Source organism: Geosmithia morbida (genome assembly GCF_012550715.1).
Source record: "Geosmithia morbida isolate 1262 chromosome Unknown scaffold_2, whole genome shotgun sequence".
NCBI classification, from domain to species: domain Eukaryota; kingdom Fungi; phylum Ascomycota; class Sordariomycetes; order Hypocreales; family Bionectriaceae; genus Geosmithia; species Geosmithia morbida.
Window position 1 is genome coordinate 111,559 of NW_023336189.1, and position 16,486 is coordinate 128,044.

Here is a 16,486-nt window from a genome sequence, read left to right on the forward strand (position 1 = left end):
ATAGGTTTGTAAGTGATTCTTTCATTACTCGATAATAAGTTCATATCCGTATTATAATAATAACCATTACAGTAAAAGGAAGCAAACGCTCGCTCAGAAATCCACGAAGAAAGGCAACAAAGGCCCCCACGCCCAAAGCATCATAGAATCGTAGAATCATGTCAACAAACGTGGAAGAAAATTTAGGCCAGCTTGAATGTAGCCTTAACGCGACGGATCATCTCTCCCCATAGGGCATCGCGGCTGGTGCGGGTGCGGCTAACTGCATCCTTGTTCTCATAAGCGCGACGGAGAAGATACTTCATGCACTCGCCCGTGGTTCCCCAGACCATGTACTTGTAGGCAGGCAGAGGGGCAAGGTTGACAGAGGTAGAGGGGGCGGCAGTGGGTTCGGCCAGCTTCCGGCGCTGGATGCTAGCCTCGACGAGCTCGCAGCTGACGTCGTCGGCCATTCCCTGAAGCTGGGCAAATGAGATGGGAGAGCGAGCAGCTCCAGCATCGCAGATGGCACGGGCACGGCGAACCGACTCGCCGTTATGGGTCGCCAGGACAAGGCTTGAAGGAGGGAACTCACCCTCTCCCTCAACGGTGGCGTTCCACTGGCGGGTCAGGACACTGGCGGCGATGCCGTCGTAGCAGGCGTCCGTCTCCTCCTTGGTGGCGTGGAAGCATTCGCGAGGGTCCGAGTTGATGTACGCTCCGCGAACGAGCTTGACACCAAGGCTGAATCCCTCGTTGCGGGCCATCTGGAGGTGGTTATAAACGACTCCAGGGGTACGCTTCTTGTACGCCTGGTAGGTACCAAAGACGATAGCGTTGTCCTTGTTGTACTTGCGAGCGAACTGCATGGTCCAGTCGTCAATGCCGTCCTGAAGAGCGTCCTGCTCGGCGTCGAACAGAAGGCGGATGCCCCTCTCGGAGGCAACTTGGCAGATGGAGTCGGTGGCCTTGTACAGGTATTCAGAACAGGGCAGGCGCTTGGAGAGTTGGTAGAGGGCAACAGAGCCGGCGCCGGTGAACTTGAGGGCGACAAAGTCTCCGGGCTGGGCGAGGCGGACCGTCTCGCGGACACCCTCGGCCCACGGCTCGATCTCGTCACGGATAACTTGGGCGTTCTCCTCAAAGGATCGGCCGGCAGCCAGAGCCTGGGCCTGGGACTCAGGAAGGACAACCTCCTTGGCATAACCGAGAATGACGCCGTTGAAACCAATAGCCTTGAGGCTCTCCATGGAACCACGGACCTCAGCCGGGTTCTCGCCAGCGCAGAACTGGGCGTAGAATGTCTTCTTCAGGAAGAAGCGGAGGAAGGGGTTGGTATCGGCGTTGAACAAGCGGCTCTGGGTGCTGGCGAGAAAGTCCATGATGCGGAGGGAGGGGGTGAGAAGCAGGGGCGAGGACGCGATGGCAGTGGTACCGAGCGACCGGATGACCATGGTTAGGGGAAGGACCGAGAGGGGAGCACGGGCGGGCTCGGTGGACGAAGGAGGTGTCACGGCTCCCGGATTCTCAGCCAGAGTGGAGGTGCGCTTCTCGGAAGAGTGGATAAGACGGCGACGGAAAGTCATGGGGTTACGCATGCGGCATCCCAGAGCTACAACGACAGCCGACAAGGGGGCAGCAGCACCGCATGATGGGACACCGGCAAAGTGAGACGAGGAGCGCAGGCCTCGTCCAGCGAAGGTGCTGGGCATTGTATGATGTATATCGGCCTGATGTTTTTGCGGGGTATATCGGCGGAGATAGATAAGAGCTGTATATGGAGTGATTGTTGAAAGACGCGAGACCACGACGATGACAGTAAATTCCCAGTTATCCTTGCACACAGGGATAACAATAATGGAAGAGAGGGAGAGAGAGAAAAGTGGTGAAAAAGAACAGGAATACTAATAAGGATTAAAGTGTATATGGTGCAGAGAGACTCGTGATGCCTGTGAATAAGGGAAGGACGGGAGGGGGAAAAGGTGTGTAGTATCGAGAGAGGGAGGGGGGCTTATACGACGAATGTGTGGTGGCGGGCTCGGACATCGGCGGCGACGAACGAGCAATGAAAGCGTGAGAACCGCTGTTATCTTCTCAGCCATCCATGAGACGGCAGTAGCTAAGAAGCCTAGACGCGCGGGTCAGAGGGGTATCCATCCATCCTGATTCTCCGAGTGTATGCGTGTCAGTCTCTGTGCAAGCTAAAGGCCCTTCCCCATTCAAGGCAGGCCAAAGGACCCCGGACACCCGGCTCCGTCGTTGGCCGATCTGGGCCGTCGTGGGCTCGCAATCGACCATCCATATCCCATATCTCAGTCTGCCAGTGTCCCTCCTTGGTGCTACCGTGTGTGGCATGACCAATGTATGGGCCCAGATTTGCCAATGACTGACCCTTCAATTATCTGGCCAGCTCGGTCTGATGCGGCTCGGGACCACAAAGCCTAACCCAAAAACTTCACTTCCGGGGGATCCTTATCAGGCGTCACGTGTGGCACCCACTTACATAAAATAATAATACAAACAGAGCCGAATCTAGCCGCGTGCAGCTTTGGTCCGTAATCGGCGCTGGACCACAATTGTTGCTCTTTTTCCATCTTACCTTTTTTTGAGCCTCAAAATGCCGAGCATATCATGACGTCTGCTTTTGGCCGACAGTGGACAAAACAGAGTGTTTCCCCCTGTTGTGGTATTTTTATTGCTCCCCCCCCCCCCCCATGATGATATAATATCGAGTCAAGAACAAATAATAAATCGGAGTATATCGTATCGTCATAACGTTTTCCTTCTTTGCTCTCCTCTGTGACGATCTAGATAAGTAAAGGGAGAGAGAAAAGAGCAGAGTTCCTTGGATACCGCACAAAGTGGAGGCTAGTCAGTGTCATGACGAATTTGTAGCCACATTCCTCAAATCTCCCTCCTCTCTCCCCACCTGACACCCTTCTTTGCCCACTTCTTCTCCACGCCGCCTACATATAATACACACTAATAAAGCAGAGAGGCAATGGCCAGCACGTCCGACGACATCCGGCCCGAGTCGCTGCTCGTGAGTGCAGGGGCCAACAACTTTATTGGGTGTCTCTTTCGTAATGGGAATTCCAAAGATGGTTATGTTAATGCGAGCCGCGCAGCATTACGGAATTGCCAATATGGAAACGACAGATAAAACGCTCGTGTATGTAATATATCGACGCAAGACGGGTTCCTAACAAATCAATCATCTGCCTTGACTACGGGTACTCAGAGTCTCTCCGGCAGACACAGATATATTGTCATGCCCAGTTTTTGCGGGGGCGGTCTGTGAACCGGGGCCTGACTCTGCTGCTCCCCCCCGCCTCCTCCGGAAAAACTCAATGTACCCGACTGGTCTGCCCTGGGCTAGGCCGAGTATATCCTGCACACTTCCATACACGAGGCCAAATAGGAAACCTGAGCGTGCCGTCCGAGCTGCCGTCGTTATCGGAAAGCGATCTGGGTAACGCAAAAAGGCATTCAATAGTCAGCTGTCTGCACAAATGTCATCCGTTGCCACAGGTCATACGCTAAAAGTATTGCACACACAATAACACGGTGTATCAAGACGTACAGTTGAAAGGGGAACGGAAGGAGGGGTTAGAGGGTCCATATGATCGGGGAGCGGAAAGACGCGGTTGATGGCACCTTGGAAATGGAAGGGGGTGGGAAATGAGAGGCGGGGGTTGGAGCAGGAGCGGAGGGAGAGGCGGAGGGATTGAGAGGGGGGCGGGGGTGGTAAGAGATTCTGTAGGCAAATACAATCGTCATCGTCAATAACTTACGCCATAAGGAGAAAGCGCCAGCCACAGTCAGCGACGCGATAATGGTTGAGAACATGTCACTAGCACCACGGCACCGGTCAACTGTGCTCTCGAGCGACAAGGCCAAGAAGCTCCAGAAGCCCGTGCGGATTCCCATGCGGACTCCCTCACGGACACCGCCGTACATGGTGTGGTAGTTCTTGGTCTTGTGATACAGGTACCAGCCCGTGGTTGAGTCGGGCATTTTGTGGGCGTGCTCGGCCCGGAATCGAAGCTGCGCCGTCTGTCCACCCTGCGTAGCCCCAAGCGACAGGCCGACTGCAGCCGCCATGGCTGACCCCAGGGTGATGCGCCCAGATGTGTTCATCGACAGACGTGAATGTACATCTTGTATTTGCCGCATTGGCGATTGAGATGGCACGATCTCTGCAGGAATATTATGTTGTTGTGGGCCACCGACTGCCATTACCGTCGTTGTCATCATCGATATTGGCTTGATACGGTATACGCACGTGCTGTGCTACACCAGGTAAAGTGGTCGGGCGTTGGCAAAGGCGGGACAGAGTAGGCGACGATTGACCTTACACACAATTTTGAGACGGTAAAGGATCGTGATGCTAGCCAGTAGGCCGGGTTCAGGCAGCGGCCGGCATATGAAGTTGCAAGGTCTGCACGCCATCCTGCATGATGCCCAAGGATGAAGGAGAGACCATGATCCTGCCCCATACCGTGTGTTCATCTCTCTCACTGTGTATGCACACAGTCCTCGGAGCCGCTACTTAACGCGATATCATGTGATCTCGCGCCTCTTGCATGCCCCACCTGTTTCCTTCTTTACATATCTGTGCCTTCTGACGTGCCTGCGCAGATAGACGTCCCTTGTCTTACGACTTCCAAACCTTGCCAGATCATGCCGGTATATTACCTTATCCCTATTAAGAGAGTGCTACAGTCTACGGACATGAAAAGTATGGCAGCGACTGACTCTTCCCTCTAGGAGACCATAGACGACGTGCACGCCTCGGTGCGCTTCAAGTATGGCATCCACACCATCTATCTTTTTGTCGATCTAATGGGGACCATGGCTACCGTCGGCAAGGATCTCCGTGAGCTTCTCAGGGATAGGTATCCCGAGGGTCTCACGAAATCCTTTGTTACGCTCGAGAAGACACCCGTGCCCGATGAGGCATCCAAGCCCAACATGGCCTACGCCGTCCTCAACGTCTCCAACGATCCTACGCGCGGGTGGAAGCGCCTCCAGTACGATGATGATGAAACGACTCCCGCGAATTCCGAGCTCAAGCAGAATGGAATAGTGGCTTTCACCTTTCTCGATGACCCTAACGACGAGGCAGTGTTCGATGTGGAGTGGCCCAAGGATGATGAGGAGCTAGAGGATGCTGAGGAGTGAAGCACTATATTGGAAGGAGGACCATCAGTGATGGGAGAGGCAATGCACATTCCGATCGCTTTTGACCGGGAGTACTGGACGTATTCACATGGGATTTCCTCAGTTAGCCCATGTAAATAACGCTTGACATCAAAAGCCTGCTTATTAAGGACCTTACCGAATGACGCATAGAATTTTTAACGAGTTACGAATCAACCCTGGAAACACGGTTGAGCTACTAGTCAACTGCGTTCCCATTATTGGTGAATTAGAATTAGATGGACAGATGTATCTCGCAAAAATGAGGCACACTTCATCGGACGTGGACACGACTGCTATTCCATAGACGATGGCAACAAGAAATAAACATGACGAAATTTGGTCTAACCTTAATCAATAAACATATGTCGTTTTACTGTTTCACAAGTCTAATACTGCGAGTACTATTGGTAGGATAGTAGTATGTCACAGCGTCGTACGCCCCGCCATTGTAGTCGTACCCGTCAAGTAAAAACAGATAATTACTATTGTCGAGACTTAACAAATGATAAGGCCTAATTTATATCAGATTAAGTGAAATTGGCAACTAAATTATTATCACAAATATGACACAAGAATACATTTTCTCTCCAGAAATGTTCGTTTTCATGAGGAAGACGGGTTCAACATCTTTCTCCCGGGTAGCCAGGTGTGCTGACTAATCACATTATGAACCAGATCGCGCCGACATGATCAACAGGGGACCCCTGATGTCGGCCAAGTCTACTTTTGAACACACTATATACACTACACGGCGTCACATGAACAATTGCGAGCTACCAGGCGAGTCACGGATCCTCTGGAAGCGATCCGGTGTCTCTCCATGGTAGTCGTAGCAGCTCTTCTAGGCCGCGGCTTGGGGATTCTCATGCCCCTAGCCGTGGCATGCACCATCTACCTATACCTCTACCCAGTATTTGGGGGCTGCGCGTTCCCGGTCCCTTCTGGAAGTGCCAGCGAGGCCTTCGATGTGACAAGGAGGCTGCACTGGCCGTACGCAAAAGCCAATCAGCAGCAGCAGGATGGAAGTTATTCGGGGACAAAGCCAGCGCCTTTCCGTCTACTCTCTCTTGGCGACCCCCAGCTCGAAGGCGACTCGGCGATCCCAACCAACATCAATGGATACTTCCCCCATGTCCAGGACATTGCGAAGCGCGTCGCCTTCAAGACGTGGCACCCATCCCTCCGAGACCGCCTACGCATGATCGTGCACGACATTGTCGACCTGTTCTTCGAAGACATCCCCGACATTTTCGAATCGGTTCGCAAGCGCCTAGATCTGGTGGGGAACGACCTTTACTTGGCACACATATACAGGACAATGCACTGGTGGACGCAACCCACGCACGTCACGGTTCTGGGCGACCTGATTGGCAGCCAATGGGTTGAGGATGATGAGTTTGAGCGCCGCGGAAGTAGGTTCTGGAATAGGACCTTCAAGGGCGGCCAAAGGCTCCCGGACGACCTGGCGCAGGAGCCCGAGGACGGGCATCAAGTTTCTGGCGTGCTGGACGGTTCCGACACCGAGATGGTGTGGACCGAGAGAATATTGAACGTTGCTGGCAATCACGACATTGGCTACGCCGGCGATTTGACCGAGGAGCGGATGGAACGATTCGAGCGCGTCTTTGGCAAAGCCAACTACGAGCTCCGATTTGAGCTCCCCATTCCGAATCCCGAACTTGAGTCTACCATGCGCAACGATGAGACAAACGTTGACTCGGACCGCATCCAACCCGAGATACGCATCATCGTACTCAACGACATGAACCTCGACACGCCGGCCAAGAGCGCCCCCCTCCAGGACGAGACGTACCGCTTTGTCAACGCTATAATTGGCAATTCACACCCTGTCGAAGACAAAGGTGGCTTCACCATTTTGCTGACCCACATCCCCACATACAAGCCTGAAGGCGTCTGTGTGGACGCCCCCTTTTTTGACTTCTACCCTGCCGAGGAAGGAGGCGGCGTTCGGGAGCAATACCTTTTGAGTTCAGATGCGAGCAAGGGCTTGTACGAGGGGATCATGGGCGTAAGCGGCAACACGGACGCTTCTGGCGGAGGTCTCGGCCGCCCCGGATTGATCCTTAATGGCCACGACCATGCGGGTTGCGACACGTATCACTATATCAACCAGACCAATGGGACCGATCACACCGAGCGAGCGTGGGAGGTGACTACATGGAAGGACGCCCAGTTACGGGGTATCCCAAACCGCAAGGACCGGGACATTCCGGGACGCCGTGAGATTACGGTGCGGAGTATGATGGGCGACTTTCATGGAAACGCCGGCCTCGTCAGTCTGTGGTTTGACTGGGATCGTTGGGAATGGCAGTACGAGTACTCGGACTGCCGGCTGGGGAGACAGCATTTTTGGTGGCTGGTTCATGCCCTGGACATTATCGTGGTTGTGGCTGCCACTCTCTACGCGGGCATTACGGTGGCGGAAGCAAATGGTGTTGATGTGGACGGGCTACTGGGAAAACTATTGGGATCGGAAAATCCCCTAGCAGTGTCCTACGGAAAGAAAGACTGATTGCTGGTCGGGCTGGGTTAGAGCTGGGTCTCATTACTAGCAATGAGGTAAGTGTATATGAATGATTGGAAAAGGGGCTTGGTATATACAGTTTCACTTTGGACATAACCACAAGCGATAGGGTCCTTTTATAAAGGTGGGCGCACACGATGGCACAATATGGACACCTTATAGCAATGTCAAATTATTCGGGGGGGTTTTATTTTTGAAAAAAGAAATAGGGGCTATCTCGCATGCCAACGAAAGACAGCACCATCCCCGTGTCATGAGTGAGATATATAGACCAGCTCCTTTCCCTAGACAAGGAGGGAGCTTAATAGACGACCAGGCTCAACGTCACATCACCACTACTCTACAGCTAGCCTTCTGCTCTTATCACTACCACCATCACACACGTCAGCTTAAGATGGCGGGCACCAAACCCAAGGGCACGACCCACCGCTCAGACGACGAGGGGAGTATTGACACCATCAATCAAGAGAAGCAGAAGCAGAACCGTTACTATCCGGGGAAGAAGGACAGCAACCCGGAAGTTTCGGGTTGCATGGCCGTCAAGGAATGGGTGGCTAGTCTATTCAGCAAGCAAGCCAGCCGACGTCGGCGGCGTCGCCAGGAGGACAAGAAGAGGAGGGATAACGTCCCCAAACCCATTATCACCTCGGTAGGCAACATGTTGACCGACATCAGCATCAGAACTGGGGCAGCCAACGGTCAGCAAAGTCGGCGCAAGATGCAGGCATACTTGTCCAGCGCGGCGCCTGTCGACTTCATCAATGCCCAAAAAGCCAAAGAATGGGGTCTGAAGCGGAGCAGAGTAGATCCTGTGCCCCTGATCTGGCACGATGGGACATCGGTCAAGGTAGACGGTGTCTGGGAGGTTCCCCTCACCATCACTGACTCCCTCGGCAAGACCATGGTCTTCACTCGCCTCTGCATGAGACTCAAGGGGCACGACACGACCGATCGCCCCATCACCCTTTCGCGCACCACTCTCAAGGAATATGACGTCTTGATGAGCCACGCCACTGGAGCATGGGCGTTTCACGGCTCCACGGCCGACTTTGCTGCTCTGAGGAATCGATCCTCCATCAAAGCGTAGTGGCCTATTATCTCCAATGGACTACGTGCATGCAAGGGTATCGTGCTTCGCCTATCGAGCCTTCTTCAATATTAGCTTTCAACGATACACCTGCCTCGCGGGCCATCTTGCCTTGCTTGCACTGTCCCCTGTCATCAAATGAATTGCTTACATGGTTGTATACTTGGTCGCATTATATTCATCAGATACAACCAAGAGTGTAAGAAGGCGCGAATATGTATATTTACAACACAACCCATCCAATTAGAGCCGGTATCCCCTGACCCTCATCATCTCGTCAAATTATATTGTACAGATCAAGTCCCCTGGCCTTGACGCCAGCTCCAAGGACTCTTCGAGTTTCTTGTTTCATCCACCACCATCTTTTGCATGCCGAGTCTATATGCTCCTTTCCCTTAACGAAATGTGAAAAAAGAAGTAGAAAAAGACGACCTAGACCGACGGCGCGCGCTTCAGCTTTGCGCCGCCACGCAAACCAAACCCCCCTATAATGTCGCATAATACAAGGTAGTAAAAAATTAGTGAAGTTATTTCTTGGCAAAGGAACAGCGTTTTTGCACCAAATTAGGTGCCTTTCGATTAGTTCTTCTTCTCCCCACTCTTGGGAGCGAACCAACCACCAAAGGAGCCAAACATGTTCTCCATGGCCTCCTTTTGCAGTTTCTCGTTCATCATCTTTTCCTCTTCGAGCCATTTGTGGCCGTTCTCACGAATCTCCTTCTCCATGAGCTCGTAGTTACGTTGGCCACGCTCGCGGGCAATATCCTGGAGCATCTTGCCCTGGGCGAACGCCTCGTTGGGGTTCTGCTCACCATCGGGCGCCACAGTCATGCTCAGGTTGCTAGGGCCGAGCCCGAGCATGCTGCCAAGAGCGCCCATGCCAGACGGCTTGGAGTGCTTGGCCTTCTCTGCCTTGATGCGGGCATTGAACTCTTGACGGGCAATGGCCTCACGGCGGGCAAACTCAGTGGGGATGTGCTTGCCATCAAACGACTTGATGACCTTGCGCACGTCCGAATATTGCATGGTGTGGATGTACTCGAGGAAGGGGATCAGGCTCACGAGCTCCTTGTCACCAGCTTCACCGTTCCAGGGGTCCAGAATAATGGCGTTCTCGGGGTTCTTGCGTGCGTGTATGGCGTTTGTATCTAGCACAATAACCTTAGACGGGTCGCGGTTGAGATACGAAATATCCTGCGCGAACATCGAGTTAGCCAGCTGTGCATACGAAGACTGTGCAAGTTTCTGGGGGATTTGCGTACTTTGACGATTTCGCCATCCTCAAACTTGGTGGCCTCGCGGAAGAGGGGCCACATGATGAAGCGGAAGGGATCCAGCTTGCGCACAATTCCCTCGGCAAGAGCAAAAGGAGTTGATGACCAGACAACCAGCTCGTAGTACTGGCCGAGGTAGCGGATAAAGTAGTCGACGCCAGGGCGCTTGGCCAACCTCCATCCATGCTGGCGACTCCACTCGCTGTGGACAAGTAGATCCTCGAGGCTCACAACGAGGGTGTAGGGTCTCTCGAAGCTGGGATCCGGGTCGGGCAGCAGCTTGTCGAAGGCCGGGTCCTGGTAGTATGAGACAGACTCACTAGTGCGAGCCCTGACACGCTGCCACCAGAGCGAAGGGGACAAGCCGTTGGGGATGTCGGGATGACGCTTGGTCTCGGCGTCGTCGTCCCAGTTGCGACCAAGGTAGGCGAGTCCCATGACGGAGCCACCCCCCGCCATTACAAGCATGACGCGGGTCCACCAGCGGCGGTTGCGCTCGCTTGTTGACACGTACGGGTCGCTGCCTCCGCGGCCACGACGCTCGTACTTCTCCTGTGCGACGGTCTGTAGGGCCGAGCCGGGCTTACCCCTGCCCTGGATCTCCTCCATTTCGGCCTCGAGGGTGGACGGGATACCCTGAGTCAGGTCGGGAAGCTTATCGAAGGCTATGGGCTCTGACTCCTTGGGCCCATCGGCAGCTGACTTCGACGAGTCGGACGCGGGTTCACTCGACGACGGCTCCTCCGGAGCCTTGGACTGGGGCGCATCCTGTTTGGGCGAAGGAGCATCCGAGCCCTTGTTGGAGCCCTTGGAGTATGTGCGAATCCAAGGGGAGACGGCGATGGCAGAAGCGGGGCGTGCAGTGGTAACGGGCACGAAGCGTGCGGCCCTGACACCCAAGCGGGTGGCTTGCGCAAATTTGGAAAGCATTATCGGGTGATGGAAATGGAGGTATCAGGAATTGTCGAAAATGATGCGATTCCGTTGATAAATTTCGTATGTATAATCCTTTCTCTCAAGTCGACATTGTTAGCCTGACTCCCGGCTACTGTTGTCAGCGGAGGAGAGGGGAGGCAATGGCACGGGTGAAGCTGCTGCTCCTTTACAGGAAATAGATGATGAGGCAAGCTCCAAGATTCTTCGCGTGTCCATTGTGCTCCACAGAGTGATTTTCGCCGTGGATTAGCCTGAAGGTTAACCCAAATAATATACCCGGACTAATGCTTTACCCGAGACCCAACCGCATTACAGTATGGAGCGACATCGGGTTTTCCCCATTGGCCTCTCCCGTGCCCCTCTGCTGATTACCAATTCATCATAGGATGGCGCATCTACGAACCTTGTCTCTTTCATAAGCCCTTGGCATGCCAGACTGATTATTTCTTCTACGCCCCGACACGTTCTGTACTACAGGACTATCGATAAAGATATAGCCGCCGAAACGAGAAACCGAGATACTTCTATCATGCCCTTCTTCGCTCTGTATTAGAGGGTGGTCCATCGAGCCGCCCACGCATCGTCATGGAACCACCTTCTATGTCCCTGCGCCGTCTTACATGACTTGTGTGATTAAACATCGTTTCATTACCGTCACTGAGAAAAGCAAAACTCCCATAGAGTTATCCTCTCTCTACTCTTAACCCTTCATCTAAAAATGGGCCCCTCTCAAAAACGGGGCTATAACGACTTGCCAGCTATGGCAAACAAAAGCGCTGGTCAACGGCAGACCGCCGCCAACACGAACCGTCGGCCTGTACGCAGCCTGCGCATCCACCCCCCCCCGACACAGAGACAAATAGCAGCGAAAGATGATGGGACTCAGACTTCCTTGGACGTAAAGGACGGGGAAGATGTCCTCGTTTCGTCCATTGCGGCTCTCACCCTCGACGTTCCCCTCGTGCCGCTCCGCCCCAAGCGACGAGTTCCTTCCAAGCCATTCCCCCTTCTGATGCTCCCTCCCGAAGTTCGCATCAGAATATACGAATATTTCTTCGCCGACGCGGACAGTAACCGCGTACTGGACCTCGCGCCTTCAAATTACAGAGACTACCACCGGAAGCTGGGCTTAATGCGCGTTAATCGTCAGATTCACGAGGAGGCGACGCACTACTTCTACAGCTCGCGCACTTTTCGTATATTTCCTACCTTCCCGGGCAGATACTTCAAAACGAAGAAGCCACTCCTATCTCGTCTCAAGAAGAACCAGCGTCAATGCATTACATCGCTCGAACTGCGCCTTGGGCCCGGGTTCAACGCTCCGCCAAAGGGCTGGATTGTCAACGATGCTCTCGGCCTAGCAGACTGCTCCAACGTGCGTAAACTCTCAGTCTTCGTCGAGTGTGATCCCAGCGATGGTGTGTTCAAGGGCTTCCGTCGCGCAGAAGGCTTCTACGAAGGGTTCAGCCGCAGCCTCCTGTCGTCCGTCCTCGAAGCCATGCCCCCGATTGGGGCTATTGAATTTGACGCTTGGACAAGCGTCAAGATGAACGGCGCCATGATGGGCGGATTAATCGACATCGCCAAGGCGTCGGGCTATCCTATCAGGTGGGGGCCGGAGCGGGGATGGACTGACTCCACCGACGACGGCGACGACATCTTGCGTTACACCCAGGCAGCTTTGGATGAATCGGAATATAAACGTGCGATCCAGACCATGTACAGCTTGGACAGCAGCCTCGTATAAAATGATTGATGAGACACAACGAGCTTTGCTCCTTTTTTCAGTTTTGGGAGGGGGGGGGGACGCAAATTCCTTTTCATTCTTATTTTGATTATTCTGATTTATTAGATTCGGAAGCATCCTGACACTTACACATACGTATTCTTACTATAAGCATTGCATCAATACTCCATACGTATATAGAAATTATTCAATATTGAATTCGTCATTGTATTAACATTCGAGCCCTTTGAACATCCTATGTACGACTGATGGCCACCAAAGGGTATATCGTGTCTGGGGAACAACTAGGAAGATTTGGGAATTCCCGTATATCCCACGCTCTACTCTTATTCTTCCCCAATACAAAGAAATAAAGGCCTTTCTTCCTCGATACAGAAAACAAGAAGAAAAAAAAGCACACAATGCTGCCCGTACATCTCAAATGCCTCTTGGCAGTGAATGCAGCCCTCTATTGACTGCCTAGCGCAGCCAGAGCTTTTCGCAGTTCCCCGATAGCAGTTGGGACATCCTCAAAATTGAGGGCCGAGATAGCCCACTTGGCATGCTTTTGGGCTTGGTTGATGTCCCTGAAGTTGGCCGTCGTAGATCCCACAGCCGGAGTTGGAGAAGGTGCCGGGACGTGTGCTAGGGTGGGGGTAGGAGCGGGTGATGCAAACGAGCTCTCAGGGAGGACCTCTGGCGGATCAGGGTCTGAAAAGCCTAAAGGGACAGAGTCTATGAAATCCGGAGCAGAGGGATCCTCTGGCGGTGGTCCAACGGGCGAGATGAACTCTCGAGGTACTTTGGTGGGGATATGAGGCGATGGCTGAAGAGGAACCTGCGACGAGGTAGACGGAGAGTTGCCAAATGGCATGTCCTGGGCCGGTGGCGTGAGAGGAGAGGGAGAGTTCTCGGTAGGATCTGTTTGTGGGACGGTGGAACCAGCTGGGAAGTAGTCATCCTGAGCCACGAGTTTAGGAGGTTCGCCAACATCAACAGCATCCTCCACAGAGACAGGCTTGGGGGGAACGGCCCCCGGAGAGGTGAGCTCCTGCACCTCGGGGTCGTTAAGATCAAGCGCGGGCATCTCCCTTGGCTTAACAGGAGTAGGATTTGATTCGTTAGGGTCCTTGCCCTCGCGGATCGCCTTGAGGATGCGGGCAGCATTCCATTTAGCAAACTTGATTTTCTGAAGAACCTCGGGCTCAGGATCGCCCCATTCTCGGAGAACATCAAAGAATGTGGCAGCAGCGTCGAATGTGTCGGCCGTCTGTCTGCATTCTGACTATAAGCTATGCACCGCTTTGCAGTCATCACGCGTCTCTTACCTTGTCACCTTGCCGGCGTGCATGGTGCGTTCGGCGCGGTTAAAGGTCTGCTGTGCAAACTGCTCGACGTAGGCCTTGGCAACATCATTGTCGACAATAGCCTCTTCTGTTGCATGCTCGGTCTTTGTGGTCTCGAGGCGCTCAATTAACGTCTTGGTGTATAAGAAGGCATCGTCATCGGAAGAATGGAGACTCTTGCCGACAATCTGGTTGACGGCATGGTATTCGCCTACGTTCGCGCATCGGTCAGTTTAGCTGTCCAGAACTATCCGACAGAGGACTCCAGGCCTGCGTGTACATACACCAATAGGCAATGGCTGGCTTGATTGACCGTAGCTGGTTGGCGCGGTTGACAAAGCGACTGATTTCGGGGATCTTGAGGGCAGTGGGAAGAAATTCTGCCATTGTCTGTGGTACGTACTGGTAGCGTCTACCGTGCGCAGGGAAGAAGAAAGAGAACAAAGACGACGCAGTATTATATGAGGCGTTTCGAGAGCCTGTCGTATCTTACGGGGGACTATGATGGAGGGGCCAAAGTGTTGAGTTAATAATGTTGACAAGTTAAAAGGCCAGTTGGTTGTATTTAGATCGGATGACGTTTGGGGTGGGCAGGAACCACTTGCATCGCACTCGCCCCTCTACTCCCCCTCTCTCCCCACCCACAGGCCTGGCAGCTCGCGCCACAGTGGCTTCTGTCTGCTCACCGGGTCTAGGGTGACTTCCAATACAGCGTCTTCCACCGTGGCCTTTTCTGCGTTTTCCATTGGCATCTAAGGTAGCTGGCACTGTTGGTGCGACTTGGCAAACCATTCATTCTCCTACAACTACGCCCTTTGTTTTATCTTTATGTCACCTATTATCCCTTGAAAAAAATCTCTGGGAGTGAGCGGCTCTAACTTCACCTAATCTCACAGTCGCTTGCTACGTTAACGCCACACGATGCATCATTACACGACTCTCGCGGGTGCTTTCACAGTCTTGTTGGCGGCTGTGCCAACGGCTCAGGCCATGTACTCCAAGTCCTCGCCCGTCCTGCAGCTCAACACGCGCAACTTTGATAGCCTCGTCACTAAATCGAACCATACTTCGGTAAGTTAACCTGTTACGGTCTCCTGGGGATGCTCACCTGACACCCGCCGACCACAGATTGTCGAGTTCTATGCCCCGTGGTGTGGCCACTGTCAGAACCTGAAGCCCGCCTACGAAAAGGCTGCGAAGAATCTCGAAGGCCTAGCCAAGGTAGCTGCTGTAAACTGTGACGACGATTCCAATAAGTCGCTCTGCGGAGCGCATGGAGTCCAGGGCTTCCCGACGCTCAAGATCTTTCGCCCTGGCAAGAAGCAGGGGAGCAAGCCCATCGTTGAAGACTACAAGGGCCCTCGTACAGCGTCTGGCATTACGGACGAGGTAGTCAAAAATATCAATAACCATGTTTCCAGGATTACGGACAAGGAGATTGATAGTTTTATCGGGAAAGAAGGTCCTAAGGCTCTTCTCTTCACGGACAAGGGCACCACTAGTGCGCTGTTGAGAAGCGTCGCTATTGACTACCTTGGTGTCATGCATGTGGGACAGATTCGCAACAAGGAGAAGGGTGCAGTGAAGCAGTTTGGCATTGAAAAGTTTCCTACTTTGGTCCTTATCCCCGAGGGCGCCATCGTCGAGCCCATTGTCTACGATGGAGAGCTGAGAAAGAAGGATGTTATGGCCTTCCTGAGCAGGGCCGTAGAGCCCAACCCAGATCCGGCACCGGCCAAGGGTAAAGTGAAGAAGGGCGCGTCCGCTGATGAGAAAGCCAAGGCAGCCAAGCTTGATGCGGACGCCAATACGTCTCCAACCACGTCGACGGCCGGCGCAGAAGCCACTACGGTGGCCATTAATTCCATTTCCTCAGCCGAGAAGTTGCAGGAGAAGTGCCTCCAGGTCTCATCCAACACGTGCGTCCTGGCCATTGTGCCTGCCAAGAGCTCGGACAAGGGCGACCAGGTCGTGCAGTCGCTATCTAAACTCAATGCCAAGTATATCCATGGAAAGCGCCACCTTTTTCCTTTCTTCTCTCTATCAACCGAAGTGGCGTTTGAGGCCTCGTTACGTTCGGCACTAAAGCTCGCGGATGATGTCGATCTGGTTGCCATCAATGCGCGTCGTGGATGGTGGAGACAGTATAAGGGAGACTTTTCTCTGGAGAGTGTGGAGTCGTGGATCGATGCTATCCGCATGGGCGAGGGCGACAAGAACAGCCTTCCCAATGGTATCCTTATCGGGAAGAAGGAAGAAGTAAAGCCAAGCGGAGAGACACAGGAGGCAGAGCCAGTGGCGGGATCGGAAGCCAGCAAGCAGGATGAGGTGGTTCATGAGGAGCTGTAGTAAGCAGAAAGCGGAGGTTGTTGTTCCGTGTACAGTAAC

General features: G+C 53.5%; 9 protein-coding genes across 9 annotated transcripts; 5 read left to right on the forward strand and 4 right to left on the reverse strand.

The window, feature by feature from the left end:
- Positions 1-182: 182 nt before the first annotated feature.
- Positions 183-1,691, reverse strand: GMORB2_3679 (Proline dehydrogenase; the record flags this gene model as incomplete). Its single annotated transcript, XM_035465655.1, has 1 exon — positions 183-1,691. One exon carries the CDS (start codon positions 1,689-1,691, stop codon positions 183-185), a length of 1,509 nt encoding a protein of 502 aa, XP_035323492.1.
- Positions 1,692-3,193: 1,502 nt separating this feature from the next.
- GMORB2_3680 (uncharacterized protein) lies at positions 3,194-4,218 on the reverse strand (the record flags this gene model as incomplete). The annotated part of the gene is made up of 2 exons (XM_035465656.1): positions 3,194-3,447; positions 3,774-4,218. The coding sequence occupies 2 exons, from the start codon at positions 4,216-4,218 to the stop codon at positions 3,194-3,196; spliced, it is 699 nt and encodes a 232-aa protein (XP_035323493.1).
- Positions 4,219-4,662: 444 nt separating this feature from the next.
- GMORB2_3681 (uncharacterized protein) lies at positions 4,663-5,163 on the forward strand (the record flags this gene model as incomplete). Its single annotated transcript, XM_035465657.1, has 2 exons — positions 4,663-4,695; positions 4,750-5,163. The coding sequence occupies 2 exons, from the start codon at positions 4,663-4,665 to the stop codon at positions 5,161-5,163; spliced, it is 447 nt and encodes a 148-aa protein (XP_035323494.1).
- Positions 5,164-6,004: 841 nt separating this feature from the next.
- On the forward strand, positions 6,005-7,717 carry GMORB2_3682 (Calcineurin-like phosphoesterase; the record flags this gene model as incomplete). Its single annotated transcript, XM_035465658.1, has 1 exon — positions 6,005-7,717. One exon carries the CDS (start codon positions 6,005-6,007, stop codon positions 7,715-7,717), a length of 1,713 nt encoding a protein of 570 aa, XP_035323495.1.
- A 406-nt stretch (positions 7,718-8,123) lies between these two features.
- Positions 8,124-8,816, forward strand: GMORB2_3683 (uncharacterized protein; the record flags this gene model as incomplete). The annotated part of the gene is made up of 1 exon (XM_035465659.1): positions 8,124-8,816. One exon carries the CDS (start codon positions 8,124-8,126, stop codon positions 8,814-8,816), a length of 693 nt encoding a protein of 230 aa, XP_035323496.1.
- Positions 8,817-9,395: 579 nt separating this feature from the next.
- On the reverse strand, positions 9,396-11,020 carry GMORB2_3684 (mitochondrial import inner membrane translocase subunit TIM50; the record flags this gene model as incomplete). The annotated part of the gene is made up of 2 exons (XM_035465660.1): positions 9,396-10,010; positions 10,079-11,020. 2 exons carry the CDS (start codon positions 11,018-11,020, stop codon positions 9,396-9,398), a joined length of 1,557 nt encoding a protein of 518 aa, XP_035323497.1.
- Positions 11,021-11,744: 724 nt separating this feature from the next.
- Positions 11,745-12,773, forward strand: GMORB2_3685 (uncharacterized protein; the record flags this gene model as incomplete). Its single annotated transcript, XM_035465661.1, has 1 exon — positions 11,745-12,773. One exon carries the CDS (start codon positions 11,745-11,747, stop codon positions 12,771-12,773), a length of 1,029 nt encoding a protein of 342 aa, XP_035323498.1.
- Positions 12,774-13,221: 448 nt separating this feature from the next.
- GMORB2_3686 (vacuolar protein sorting-associated protein VTA1) lies at positions 13,222-14,485 on the reverse strand (the record flags this gene model as incomplete). The annotated part of the gene is made up of 3 exons (XM_035465662.1): positions 13,222-14,026; positions 14,081-14,309; positions 14,383-14,485. The coding sequence occupies 3 exons, from the start codon at positions 14,483-14,485 to the stop codon at positions 13,222-13,224; spliced, it is 1,137 nt and encodes a 378-aa protein (XP_035323499.1).
- Positions 14,486-15,019: 534 nt separating this feature from the next.
- GMORB2_3687 (protein disulfide-isomerase A6) lies at positions 15,020-16,447 on the forward strand (the record flags this gene model as incomplete). The annotated part of the gene is made up of 2 exons (XM_035465663.1): positions 15,020-15,169; positions 15,227-16,447. 2 exons carry the CDS (start codon positions 15,020-15,022, stop codon positions 16,445-16,447), a joined length of 1,371 nt encoding a protein of 456 aa, XP_035323500.1.
- Between the last annotated feature and the right edge of the window lie 39 nt (positions 16,448-16,486).